The 15,218-nt window shown below is 37.0% G+C and overlaps 1 protein-coding gene across 2 annotated transcripts in view; it reads right to left on the bottom strand.

The window, feature by feature from the left end:
- The window catches only part of SPICE1 (spindle and centriole associated protein 1), a 61,875-nt gene that overhangs the window by 20,886 nt on the left and 25,771 nt on the right, over nt 1-15,218 (bottom strand). For both annotated transcript variants that reach the window (XM_037057385.1, XM_037057384.1), the window contains exon 8: nt 111-253. In XM_037057385.1, the coding sequence (XP_036913280.1) occupies nt 111-253 (143 nt within the window). The remainder of the gene's footprint in view (nt 1-110; nt 254-15,218) is intronic.

Here is a 15,218-nt window from a genome sequence, read left to right on the forward strand (position 1 = left end):
TCAGTAGTCCATGTGAATTTCTCGCATCTCATCCACAATGTCCCGGACCCCACAAGCCGGGGTCCATATCACTATCACCCTGTGAGAAATAATACGGTGGGAGAATATACCTTTTTGTCGTTCTGATGGAGAGGCAGATGATGGAGTTTCTGGAGGGCTTGATACTTGTGACTGTGTTGCTAATTTATGCTGAATATCAGCCCACAGTTTATTAATTAACTCATAATTATCTTCTCTTAGTTGGTGAAGAAACCTATAAATTAAGAGGCAACAGCTATATTAGAATTAATAAGTGGTACCATTTAGACTGTTCAACTGTTTACATGTTGGATTTGAAGAAACTTTTTATAACTCATAATCAAAGAGAAAACTCTGTTTTGCTTTAACTTATAAGACAGAAGGCTAAAATGCCAGTCTGCTTAGTGTTAGGAGGAATCATCCCATCTCTCTCTCCCGGTTCCCAGTCTATGTTGGCTCCCACAGCAGGGACGTTTTGCCCTTTCTGAAGTGGTATAAGTTCCCTCCTCCTCTCTCTTTCTCTAGAGAAAGCACATGGCTTGGTTCCTTTCGGTTTTTCTCTCCTACTAAGAAGCCTGTTCTCATGTGAGAAGATAGTTAAGAAACTAGGAAAATTTCCAGGCAAGTGGAATAAGGAAACAGACAAGAAAATGAAACAAGGCCAAACAATCTGAACAACTTACAGCCAGCTGATGAATCCCAAGACCTTATCTCTTCCAACCAAGGACACTTGAGAGCAAATGGTTTATAATTCCTCTCCCTAACTAGAGAATACATAGCTTAAACTTCCCTGATCTGGGAAATACAAAACAGAGACCCAGTTAATGCCATTTGTGGCAGCTAAACTCAAGGACACAGTAAGTCAGGGGAACAAATAACTGAAAGGCCCATTAAAAGCCAGACAGACCCAAGATAAAAGTAAAACAGACCAGAGAATAGTCACATCCCAAATACACTCATTGTAATACATGAGCATATGAAAAATGCACCTGGAAAGCTATTGAATATTCAGCTGAAACACTCCCCTAAGATTCTCACCCACAGGAAAAAAAAGATAAAAAACCCTCAGGACATAGACTCAGGGTGGGCACATCCATGCCCCTTCCCTGGCATGAACTTTTTACATCCTCCTAGACCCTAAGGGTCCCCACGAGACTTGCAACCAGGGAACCAACAGGCAGCGGCAGTTTGATCTCTGATCCTGTCTCCAAGGTCTCCTTTTCTCTGACTCCCCAGTGGGCTAACGGCAGCCCAGCCTCAGCTCCCTCCTTTCCTGTACTAGGTCTAGGGAGCCTAAGCAGAGCACTGCCAAGGCTCTCCCCGGTAACTCTCCTGTTGCCTCTTCTACCCTAAGTCCTCCCCGTGTTCCACTGTACCAGTCTTAATCAACACACCCTCAACATCATCTGGACTCATGTCGCGAAATCTTTCCTACACCAAGTCAAGAACCCACACACTATAGGCCGGCCTGAGACAGACCTACTCCAGGCAGTCCCTGTCTGGTGACACTCAGAACACTGCCTCTGCCCACCATCACTGAAGGAAAGCAACTGAAGCAGACTCTGCCCTGTGTGTTGCGGAGCAGAGACAGGGAGTGGGAAGAAGAGCTGTAGTGTAGAAAAATATAGTGAAGCTTTTTGCTGTAAACATCTTCATCACTGATAAAACTGGTGTTTTAACCTCCAGTTGTCTATTTCTCAATCGGACTATGACTTAACAGAGCTAGAGGCCAAAAGGCAGAAACAACCCAAATGCCCACCAGGTGATGAATGTGATATATTTCCACACAAGGAAATATTATGGAGCCATAAAAATGAATGAAGCACTGATATATCTACAGCCTAAAACATGGATGAATCTTGAAAACATGCTAAGTAAAAGACACCAGACACAAAAGACCACACATTGCATGATTCTATATCTATGAAATGTCCAGAATAGGCAAATCCACAGACATAGAAAATAGACTAAACTAATAGATTAGATAGAGCTCAAGAGTTTTGGAGGAAATTGGGGTTTGGCTGTTAAAGAATGTAAGTATCTTTTAGAGGTAATACAAATGTTTTAAAATTCAGCGTAGACTGCAAAATTCTGTGAATATACTCAAAATCATCAAATATCACACTTTAAATGGGTGAACTATATGATATGTGAACTATAAATAAATAAAGCCATTACCAAAAAAACAAACCAACCAAGACAAGCAAAATCTCCTTTAGTGGTACCACAAACCTCATCCAAATGAAGTTGCTGTCAAGCAACCTCCAGGCAGCACACTGAACATTACTTGTGATAAAGCCTTATATTAAGCAAAAACTCCATAATGTAGTCTAACCACAGGGAGACTCCTCTGTAAGACAGTGCTAGGTCTAAGTCTAAATAAACTTCAGGACAAATACTAAGACAAGTGTTGGAACAAAATTTCTGTACAAATTGGGAAAATCCAAACTAGTATGAACTCACATTTCTGTCTCTAATGTTTAAGAGTCTGGTTACATGAAATAATAACAAAAAGAAAAAAATATAATACTATCTATGGGAGGCTTAAGAATAATCCCCCGCACCCGACTGGTATGGCCCAGTGGATTGAGTGCCAGCCTGCAAACCAAAGTGTTGCTGGCTGGATTCTTGGTTGCAGGCCACATCTCCATTTGGGGGTGTGCGAGAGGCAACAGATTGATGTCTCCCTCCCACACTGATGTTTCTCTTCCTCTTTTTCTCCCTCCCTTCCCCTCTCTCTAAAAGTAAGTAAAATCTTTTTTTTTTTAAAGGAAGATGAATCCCCCAAAGTTACCTACAACCTAATCCCTGCAACCTGTGTTACCCTATCTGACCAAAAAGGGAGTTTGCAGTTGTGTACATCCATAAAAAGGCAATATAACAATGACAATATATCTATAAACCTAAATAAAATGCATATGTTCCTAAGAAAATATAATTCACCAAAATTGACTTGAGAAGAAATAGAAAATTTAAATTGAAAGATTTTAGCAAATGAAAATTCACCCACACCTGTCCCCCAAAAAGCAGAACAAAACTATAACACAAAACTTTAAAAGAAATAAAATATATTTAAACAAGTATTTGGATATATATAATCTTGAATCAGAAAATCAAACACTAAGGCAAAAACAATGGGTTAAAACCAGGAAGAAATAAAACAAGAATTGATTAAACTCAGAAAGTAAATCCAAGAAAAAGAAACACTACCTGAAAATAAATAACAAAGTATAATATGTTCAATGGAGAAATGTTAAATAAATATTTAATAATGAACACTGATGAAGTACAGGATTAACAACAAAAAGATTAAAAATAAAATTAAGAAAAATAAAATGACTACAAAGTACTTGAAATGAAAGATAGAAAAGATAAAAGGGAAAAACAAAAAAGGAGTCACTGAAAAAAAAAGAAACCAGTTATATAGAACAAATTTAAAACTATAAACCAAACCTTTCAAAAAAAATCTATATATGAAAGAGTTAACTGGCTTGAATTGACCTGGAAAGGTAAACTCTAAGGCATAACTTAGCAATATTTAAATGAGAGATAAAAAAATAAAATTTAAATTTAAATATAAATATAAAGGAAATAAAATTATAAATATAAATGCTAAAGTTAAATATCAAGTCACTAGATAAAAGTGTCAAATTACTTAAAAGGACAAGTAATCCTGACGAATGTGGCTCAGTTCCTTGGGCATCATGCCACAAAGCTAAGGGTCACCAGTTCAATTCCAGGTCAGGGCACATGCCTGGGTTGCAGGTTCAGTCCCCAGGAGGAATGTGCCAGAGGCAACCAATTGATGTTCCTCTCTTGCATCAATGTTTCTCTCACTCTCTTTCTCCCTCCCTCACCTCTCTATAAAGTATATAAAATCTCTTTTAAAATAATAAAATAAAATAATATAAAAAGGCAAGAAAATTAACCTAGAATCAGACTTCTCTAAGGCAACATTCAAAGCAAATCAAGAGTGAAGTAGCATTTTCAGGAAAGTTAAGGGGAGAAAAATATGAACCAAAGAACTTATATCTGGCTAAGTCGTCCATCAAGTATCAAAACTACAGAGAAACTCTGAAATGTATAAGAAATCAGGGGATACAATATTCAAAATCCCTATAAACTTTATCTGAGAGATCCAACAAAGAGTTAATTAAGGAAACGTCATAAAAGGACTGAGATGAACATTTGCTACATTTACTTGTAGCTCTAAGATTAAAACAAAGATGGGATACAGAAGACATTAACAATATAATGAAGTGGATCTTGTGGATATACATTTAGAATCTTATACCTTGTTAACAGAGAATACATCTTCTCAAGAATACACATGGAACATTCACAAAAATTTGATCATATATTAGGTCACAAAGAAAACATCATTAAGTTCCAAAAGTAAAAATATTACAAACCACACTCTGAATGGAATGGAATGTAATCAAACTAAGAATAATAAAACGAAACAACAAAGAGGTTTTTCTATCTGGAAACATTTTTTTAAACCTATTAAACAACTGCCAGGTAAGAGGGAAAAACGTAAACTAAAATTACTTAATTTCTAAAAAAACAAAATACTATATATTGGAACATACAGTACACATTAAAAGCAGTGTTTACAGAAAAATTCAGAACCTTAAAAATGTTTCTCAATTAAGAATAAACAAATGAAAATAAATTCCCAACTCAAAATACTAGAAAAAAAAGGAAACAAAAAAAAAGACAATAAAGAAAATGAAGACAAAAACTGATGATAAATCAGAAAATGGTAGCTCTAATTAATAAGTGAAAATCCTTGTTCTTTGAAAATTTAAAAAAGTAGACAAACCACTAACCAATTTTAATAGGGGGAAGAGGGACCAGAAGAAATGATGAGGGAGAGATAAGCACTGAAACAGAAAACATTTTTTAGCAGTATACAGATTATTCACACACCTCTGTGTTAATATATTTGATAAACCTAAATAAAATCAATAAGATCCTAAGAAATCATAATTCACCAAAATTGGCTAGAGTAGAAATATAAGGTTTAAATAATCCCATTTCCATAGAAGAAATAAAGTTATTAAGGCATTTCCCCACCATAAAAGCACCAGGCTCAAATAGTTCACAGGGGAATTCTATCAAATCTTCAAAGAACAGATAATCCCAATGCTACATGAACTGTTCCAGTACTTAAAAATTAGAGCCTTATATTCTTCTTATGAAATCAAGTATATCAATGTTACTCCAATCTGATATTCTAAAATTTAAAAATTGTAGACAATATCACTTATGAATAGTGATGCAAAATACTAAGTAAAATATTAATAAACAATACCAACACCACAATAATTAAAAGTAATATACCATGCCCAAGTGTAATTTATCTCAGGAATGCAAGGATAGTTCAACATTAGGAAATCCATAATATAATTATCATAGTAATAGGTCTAAGCAGGAAAATCACATGATTATCTCTGTAAATGTTGAAAAAGTCTTGGACAAAATTCAGTACTCAATCTTGTTAAAAAATTTCAAGAAAACAGTAATTGATAGATATTCCCTTAGAACTGTTTGTTTTTAAGTAACCCTCAGTATTAAAGTCAGCACCTTACTTAAAAGAAACAGTAGTGTCATGTTCACAAATCAGGACCAACACAAGAATGCCCACTATTTCCACTGTTACTTCACACTGCCCTGTAGCTACTGCAACATACAAAAGAAAGTCAACTAGAGGCATAAGACTTAGGGAACAAGTAAAACTACGTCATCTGCAGATATTATACTCCAATACCTGAACAACAAAGAAAAAAAACCCCTGAAAATCATTGCTAACCTAAATCAAGAGTCAGTAAGGTAGCAGGATACCAAGATAATACACTGAAATCAACAGACTAAATGAACATAAACAATAACTAGTTAGAGGGTATAATAGAAGAGAAAACCCCATTTAAGGGTAACCAAAATATATATGATACATAGGAATAAATGTAACAAGAAATGAGCAAAACCTGTATGAGAAAAACTCCATTAAAATACTCCTCAAAAACAAAAAAGTTAACTAACAAATGGAAAAACATTCTTTGTGCTGGAACAGTAAAACAACATAATAAAGATGTCTGTTCTCCCTAGTTAATTTACTAATATAACAAAAATACCAGTAACCTTTTATTAGCTTCATAAGTTGATACCAAAGTTCATACAAAAAAGAAAACATGTTAGAATCATTAAGGGGCTTCCAGTCAAGACGGAGATGTAAGTAAACACACTTTGCCTCCTCATGCAACCACAAGAAAAACCACAAATAACTTCAAAACAAAAAACATCAAAGCTGTCAGAAAACCAGCCCTGGCTGGTATAGCTCAGTGGGTTGAGCGCAGGCCTGCGAACCAGAGGACCGCGGTTCAATTCCCAATCAGGGCACATGCCTGGGTTGCAGGCCAGTTTCCGGCAGGGGACGCACAAGAAGCAACCATACATTGATATTTCTCTCCCTCTCTCCTTCCCTTCCCCTCTAAAGATAAATAAATAAAATCTTTAAAAAAAAAAACCCAAACTGAAAAAAAACAAAACCAAACTGTATGGAAGTCTGACAACCAAGGATTTAAAGATAAATTCATCCAGACAGGAAGGAGTTCATCATCACCAAGCCATTATTACATGAAATATTAAAGGGATCAATTTCAGAAAAAGAAGATCAAAACTATGAATACTAAAGACAACAAACTGATAATTATCAATAACTGAATCTAAACAACAAAAATAAAAACAAAAACTAAGCAAACAACTACAATAAGAACAGAATCATAGACATGGAGTTCGTGTGGAGGGTTATCGGCTGGGAAGGGGAAGAATGGGGAAAAGGTACAGTGATTAAGGAGCGTAATGGGAAGGTACAGAATAGACAGGGGGAGGTTAAGAATAGTATAGGAAATGGAGAATCCAAAGAACTTATAGGCATGATCCATAGATATGAACTAAGCAGGTGATTACTGGAGGGTAAAGGGTACTGGGAGGAGGGAGTCAAAAGGGGAGAAATTGGGACGTTTGTAATAGCAAAATGAATAAAATATAATTTAAAAAGAATCATCAAGAAAACTCTGAATACAGCTATTAGTAAAGTCTATCAAAACACTGCCAACTCTCTCTACTTAAAACATGAAACATGTTTTCATAAAACATGAAACATATAGTACTGAAACATGACTACAGAAACAAAGTCAGTAGACTAGAATAGGAAGTCCAGAAACAGATCCAAGTATATATGGTAATTTATGTATACAGGTGGCATCTCAAATGTAGACTGGGGCAAAGACAGTCTTCCAATAAATGAGTCTGGGACAATTCAATACCCTTTTAGAAAAAGATAAAAATTTGATCCATACCTACATACTATATACCAAAATAAACTCTAAATGATTCAGAGAACTGAATGTAAAAAATAAAACATGTAAATATTAGAACAAAACATGGGTGAATTCCTCTACAACTGATTTGAGAAAAAAATTACAGAGTATGATTAAAGATACACATGCAAAAAATAATAAATTCAAACTACATATATATGTATTTTTAAAGTCTTTTGCCTAGTGAGAAAAATGTCATAGCAAATTCAAAAGACAAAAACAGACCAGGAGAAAATATAACATATTATACTGGTAAAATACTAATATCCTCAATATGTGAAAAATGCTTACAAATTAAGAAATAAAGGACCAATATCCTAAAAGAAAAATGGAATAAAGACGTTAACAAACAGTTCATTGTAATGTCCCTTATACATATAAAAAAATTTTCTTCCCTGGCTGGTGTAGCTCAGTGGATTGAGCACGGGCCTGCAAACCAAAGGATCGTGGTTCGATTCCCAGTCAGGGCACATACCTGGGTTGCAGGCCAGTTCCCAGCAGGGGATGCACAAGAGGCAACCATACATTGATATTTCTCACCTTTTCTCCTTCCCTTCCCCCTAAAGATAAATAAAATCTTTAAAATTTTTTTCTATTTTACTCAGAGGAGGCAGTCAAAACTGTACTACAGTACCATTTCTCACCAATGAAATAAGGAAAAAACTGTCTCACAACATACTCTGGTGCAGGCATTCTTATACATTGCCAGTGGGAATACAAAATACTACAACCCTCATACAGCAGAATTTGGTAATTTTTAAATAAAATTACACAGCATTTACCTTTAATCCCCAAATCCCACTCCTAACAATTTACTTAAATATGGACCTCCAATAATAAAAAATGTGCATTCACAAGTTATTCACTGCAGCATTTTTATAACTGAAAAGAATTGGAAACAACCTAATGTTCATATACGTAGAGAAGAGTGGTCAAATAAACCACATAGAATTTAGTGATATGCAGCTGTAGAAACAGAAGGAGGAGGAAGAAGAGGAAGAGAAAAACAAGAGAGCTCTGTGAACTTATAAACTGCTTAGGGGTGGTATATTCTAGTTATAAAAGTAAATATGGTACACTATCTCTTTTGTAAGAAAAAACAGAAAATAATAAAAATATATGTCAACTTACATTTTAAAAAAGGAAGAAAAAACTAATAAAACAGATTACCTACAAGGTAAGGGTAAATGAGAACTGATTAGAAGGGATAGGGCCCTGGCTGGTGTGGCTCAGTGGATTGAGCACTGGACTTCAAAGCAAAGGGTCGCCAATTCAATTCCCAGTCGGGGCACATGCCTGGGTTGCAGGCCAGGTCCCCGGTAGGGAGTGTGTGAGAGGCAGCCACAGATTGATGTTTCTCTCCCTCTCTCAAAATAAATAAATAAAATTTAAAAAATATTTAAAAAAGAAGGGATAGGGAATGGGTAACACTAATCTAAATATAGTTTTCTGTGTAGTTTTTTTCAAAAGGATGAAGGAAAAAAATTAAATGTGAAGACACATAGAAACAAATAAACCTAATATATTCCAAATGAATAAAATAATGTTTAAAACATCTGCAAATTATCCTGAACTCTAGTTAGTAGGTTTACTTCTGTGGTAGTATGGGAGCAGGAATTCCATAACTATGTCGTATGTATTGCCAGATTGTATGTGATCAAATATATTGTGTAATGTTTTCAGACATGTTTTTCACTGTTAAAGAAGAGAATTACAAGTATGACATGGCACAGGCTAAGAAATAGCCAACAGCATTAAACTGAACTTAGAGGCATCAGTGTAAACTCAGGAGTTACGGATAACAGACAAACAGGTGTTGATATGGACATGTGTGTAACTATCGGTGTGTGTGCGCTCCTGCATGTGTGTATGTGCTGAAAGGATAGGAAAGCAATGACGTGTCAGGGGAATTGAGCACACTAGTAACTAGATCTTAGTCTCTAAACACCCTTCTTCAATAAAATAAGCAAGGCTTCTTAAATAAATGGCTGATTACAGGGCAAGGGCAGAAAAATAGTATTATTAGTCTGAAACATTATGTTGTACTAAAAATTAAATGCTTAAAAATGATGGGGATAAGTCAATAGGACATAAGAATGACTTCAAGAAGCTCCCATTGGCCTAATATATTACAAATGAACATCAAAATAAATAAAAGAAGGAATAAACTATAATCCATTGTAGAAATCTGGCAGGTATCACTTTAACAAAGCAATCGAAGTTAATAGCACCAATAATGGGACCAATGACGTCATTGCCTCGTGAAGTAATGCAAGGAAGATTTAGCATCACTTCAGAGGCATTCCTGTCCAAAATGCATAACCTGTGCCAGGTCACAAGGAAATACGAGACACAGCCAATTAGAGGACATTCTATAAAATAATTGGCCTGTAGGTCTTCAAAACTGTAAATGTTATGAAAGACAAGGAAACACCAAAATGAAATTTTAAAAGTTTCCAAATTTAAGAAGATGAAAGAAACATGAAAACTAAATGTAATAAGTGATCATGACTGGTTCTTAAAACACTAAAGAAGTGACCATAAATAATAATAAAGAGACAACTGAAGAAATCTGAAGATCTATAGATTACTACTGAATCGGCATAATTTATCCATTGTGATCATTGCACTGTGGTTGTGTAAATAAATGATCTTGTTCTAAGCAAATATCCACTCACATACTGAGAGATAAAAGAACGTGAAGGATGCAGCTTACCCCTAAATATGTGTGTATGCATATGGGTGCACACACAGACAGAAAAATGATAGGGAAATTTATACAAGGTTAACAATTAGTGAATATAGGTGAAAAGTATACAGGAATTTTTATATTATTCTCACTTTTTAAAAATTATATCTATCAAAATAAAACCTTCCCTAAAGTGAAAATATACTTAAAACTAGTTTAAAAAGAACATAAAACACAGTAAGTGCCCTTGAATCTCTCAACAGAGGCCTTGTAGGCCTTAAGAGAATGGAATGATACATTCAAAGTGCTAAAAGGAGGAAACTGCCAACCAGGAATACTTTATCCAGCAAAGATGTTCTTCAGAAATGAAGGCAAGATAAAGACTTTCCCTAACAAACAAAAGCTGAGGGAATTCATCACTATTAAACCTGCCTGATAAAAAATGCTGATAGGAGTTCAAACTGAAAGGAAAAGACCCCAATTAGTAAAGTGAAAACATTTAAAAATATGTAACACACTGGTAAACCTAAGAATATAGTCAGATTCAGACCATTCTAACACTGTTATACAGTGATATGTTAAATACTTAACACTAGGATAAAGGTTAAAGAATAAAGGTATTAACGGTGGGTGGGATGGGAGTAATAGACAAAAAACTGTACTTGAAAAATAATTAAATAAAATTTAAATTTTTTTCCAATACATGAAAAAAAAAGAATAAAGGTATTGAAATAGCTATTGCTACAACACACTGATACAGATACACAATATAAAAAGACATAAATGCTGACATCAAAAACAAAAGGGTGAGCAAAAGGATAAAGTGTATGCAATCAAAGTTAAATTGTTATCAGCAGAAAATAGACTGTAATTAAAATAAATACAAAGACTGCCCTGGCCTGTGTGGCTCAATTGGTTAGAGCATCATCCTGTAAACCAAAGGGTTGTTGATTCGATTTCCAGTCAGGGCACAGGCCTAAGTTGAGGGTTTGGCCCCTGATCAGGGCACATACAAGAGACAACTGATTGATGTTTCTCTCTCACATTGATGTTTCTCTCCCTGTCTCTAAAAATATCAATAAGCATGTCCTCATGTGAGGATTTAAAAAAAACAGACACAAAACCCAATAGAATAGAGTCAAGAGCCAAGAAAAAAACCTCCACATAAGCAGTAAACTAATTTTTGACAAGAAGGAAGGATAGTTTCTTCAATAAAATAGTACTGATAAAACTGGATAAACAAGTACAGAAGAACAAAACTGGACCCCTATCATACACCACTTAACAAAAATTAACTCAAAATGGATTAAAGACCTGAAATGGTAAAATTCCTAGAACAAAACATAGGGAAAAGCTCCCTGACATTAATCTGGCAGCAATTTTTATATATGATACAAAAATCATAAGCAACAAAAAGAAATAAGAGTGTGAGACTACATCAAACCAAGAAGCTCTGCATAGCAAATGAAACAATCAACAAAATGAAAAGTCAACTTTTGAAATGGGAGAAAATATTTGTAAATCTTTTATCTGTTAAGGGGTTAATATTCAAAATATATAAAGAACTCATATAACAATAGCAAAATAATAATAATCAAATTTAAAACATGGGCAGAGGCACCCTTTATTTATCAAGCATAATATTACATTAAAGAACAGCAAATAAGAATTTTGTAGAATCCTATGGGACTCTGCCAAGAATGATCTTTAGATATTAAAAAAGAAATGCTCTGAAAATCATCACCCACCAAAACAGTGTTGTTGGCACTATGTTTATGAGCATGGTCCCCACACTCCCGATTGGATTGTTTTTGGTTTTGTTCTGTTTTTTTTCTTTCCTGTTTTTTTTCATGTTACATCCCTATCTGTAGTTACAGCTTATTTGTTTCACTTAAAAGTGCATCATAGGAGGACTTCCGCCAAGATGGAGGCATAGGTGGAAACACTGTGCCTTCTCCCACAGCCAAGTTTGAATATAACAAAGGTTTGGAGAAGAAGGACACACCCATAGACCACAAAACTGAATTATACCGAAGTCCGACAACTACGAACCATTCAACGGGGACGGTAAGAGAGGCGGAGCCAGCAGCGGAGCTGGGTCAGGCAGGACAGATGCCCCGACCTAGGCGCGCAGGCAGCCCAGAACCAGTCGGGGTGTGGGGCAGACTGACCGCAGTCGAACATTCACGCACAGTGAGACGGACCACGCAGGCCCCAGGGGGCGAACCCAGTGGTTGGAGGGCTGACGGTGGTGGCACACTCGAGTGCAGTGGAATGAAATGCGTGGGCCTGGTGATGGTGGTGGCTGCAGTGCGGGTGGTGGCTGCAGTGCGGGTGGGGGCCGCGGCGGCAGGCAGCAGAGGGAAGCCATTGTCCCTCTTTGACCCCGCCCCCACATACAACGTCACAACCCAGCGACTGAGTTGCCCTGCTCTAGTGAACACTTTAGGGCTCCGATCTTGCTACGGAACAGGCACGAACAGCCCAAAAGATGGCGCAAGAAGAACTCAAAGTCCCAGAGCCAATAACTCTAAGCGACCGAGAAATTGCCAGCCTCTCAGAAACACAATTCAAGACACTGTTTATCAGGATGGTCACAGAACTGGTTGATTATAGTCACAAATTAGAGGAACATATGAAGGCTAAACTAATTGAAATGAAGGGAGATGTCCAGGAAACCAATAGCGATGGAAAGGAAACTGGGACTCAAATCAATGGAAAGGACCAGAAGGAAGAACGAAACATCCGACCAGAAAGGAATGAAGAAATGAGAATTGAAAAAAATGAGGAGAGGCTTAGGAACCTCCAGGACATCTTTAAACGTTCCAACATCCAGATTATAGGGGTACCAGAAGGGGGAAAGAAATAGCCACGAGTGGAAAACATATTTGAACAAATAATAAAAGAGAACTTCCCCAATCTGGCAAAGGAAATAGACTTCCAGGAAATCCAGGAAGCTCAGAGAGTCCCAAAGAAGTTGGACCCAAGAAGGAACACACCAAGGCACATCATAATTACATTAGCCAAGACTAAAATGAAGGAGAGAATCCTAGAAGCAGCAAGAGATAAGGGGACAGTCACCTACAAAGGAGTACCCATCAGACTGTCAGCGGATTTCTCAAAAGAGACCTTACAGGCAAGAAGGGGCTGGAAAGAAGTATTCCAAGTCATGAAATCCAAAGACCTACAGCCAAGATTGCTTTATCCAGCAAAACTTTCATTTAGAATGGAAGGACAGATAAAGTGCTTCTCAGATAAGGTCAAGTTCAAGGAGTTCATCATCACCAAGCCCTTATTATATGAAATGCTAAAGGGACTTATATAAGAAAAAGAAGATGAAAAATATGAACAGTGAAAGGACAGCAAACTCACAGTTATTAACAACCACACCTAAAACAAAAGCAAACCAAGAGGACAGCTAGATCAGGAGTGGAACCATAGAAATGAAGAACACATGGAGGGTTAGAAACAGGGGGGTGGGAGGAAGAGAAGGGAGGAGAAGGCACAGAAAATAGCATAGATGGTAGGTAGAAAATAGATGGGGGGAGGGCGAGAATAGTGGGGGAAATATAGAATCTAAAGAACTTGAGACACGTGGTTATAAACTAAGGAGGGGAGAATGGTGGGGGAGGGAGTGTGAGGGTGGAGGGGAATAAAGGGGGGGAATAGAACAACTGTAATGGTATAATGGTGTAATGGTATAATTTCCATATTTTAAAAAGTACATCATGGCAAATGAACAGGGCTTTTGTTTGTTTGTTAATAATGTGCAAGGATTTGATTTAAAAAAAATGAAACAAAAGAACCCTTTAACTTTGCCCTAGAATAAATAAAACTTAATTCATTTTCCTGCCCCCCCCCCAAAATAGGCAGAGGACTTAAACAGGTATCTTTCCAAAGACATGCAAACAGCCAACAGGTGCATAAAAAGGTGCACAACATCACTAAGCATCAAGAAAACACAAATCAAAACCACAGTGAGATATCACTTCACCCACTAGGATGGCTATCATGAAAAAGTCAAAAGGCAAAAAGTGTTGGTGATGATGTGGGGAAAAGGGAACCCTTGTGCACTATTGATGGGAATATAAATGGTACAACCACTATGGAAAACAGTACAATGTTTCTCAAAACATTAAAATAGAACTACCATATGATCCAGCAATTCCACTTATGGGCATATAGCCAAAGAAAATGAAAACAGGACCCCTGAGTTATCTGTATTCCCATGTTGATTTCAGTATTTTCCACAATTGCCAAGGTGGAAATAACCTAAGTGTTTGTCAACAGATGAGTGAATAAAGATGTGAGACAGACAGACAGATACACATGCACACAATGAAATGTTATAGAGCTGTGAGAAAAAAAAATTCTACCAGAGACTTCTGGTCAAGATGGCAGCATAGGTAAACATGGCTTGCCTCCTTGTATAAAACAAGCATCATTCAGAACTGGCAAAAAACAAGTTGAATGGAAGTCTGTCAACTACGGAATTAAAGAAACCACATCTGTCCAAACTGGGAGGAGGGGCGGAGACATGGAACAGACTGGTCCCACAACCACATGTGGTGGATAAAAATTCAGGAGGATTATCTAGGGAGTTAGGAGTCTCAACCTCACAACAGGCTCCCAGGCCAGGGTCCCAGTGCCAGGAAGATAAGCCCCTATAACTTCTGGCTGCAAAAACCAGCAAGGATTGAGTTGGTGGAAGAAACTTTTGGAGTCCCAAGCAATTTCTCTTAAATAACCCACACGTGGACTTAATCAGACTCACTCCCTCTGAGCTCCAACACCAGGGTAGCAGCTTGAAAGGAAGCAGTGGCATACAAAGAGAGAGTGAAGTCTCTGGCATCAAGGCGAAAGTTGGGAGACAGCCTTCTCCCAGACAGAAAGGCAGGCCACTGTCCCTCTTCTGAACCCTCCCTACATACAGCCACAGAGCAAGCAGGCTGTTACCATACCTGAGTCTCTGTCAACCTAACACTGTTTGCCCTGCCCTGGAGATCCCCACAGACTCCCTCCCACCTACCCTATGGGCCCACCCAAGCTGCTTTTCCATGTGAATGGCTGGTCTTGGCTCATGCTTCACAACTTCCTAAACCCTCTCAACCGAGCAAGAGCCAGCC

Source organism: Sturnira hondurensis, unplaced genomic scaffold, assembly GCF_014824575.4.
Source record: "Sturnira hondurensis isolate 20B ecotype Veracruz unplaced genomic scaffold, ASM1482457v3 Scaffold0009719, whole genome shotgun sequence".
Classification (NCBI taxonomy): Eukaryota; Metazoa; Chordata; class Mammalia; order Chiroptera; family Phyllostomidae; genus Sturnira; species Sturnira hondurensis.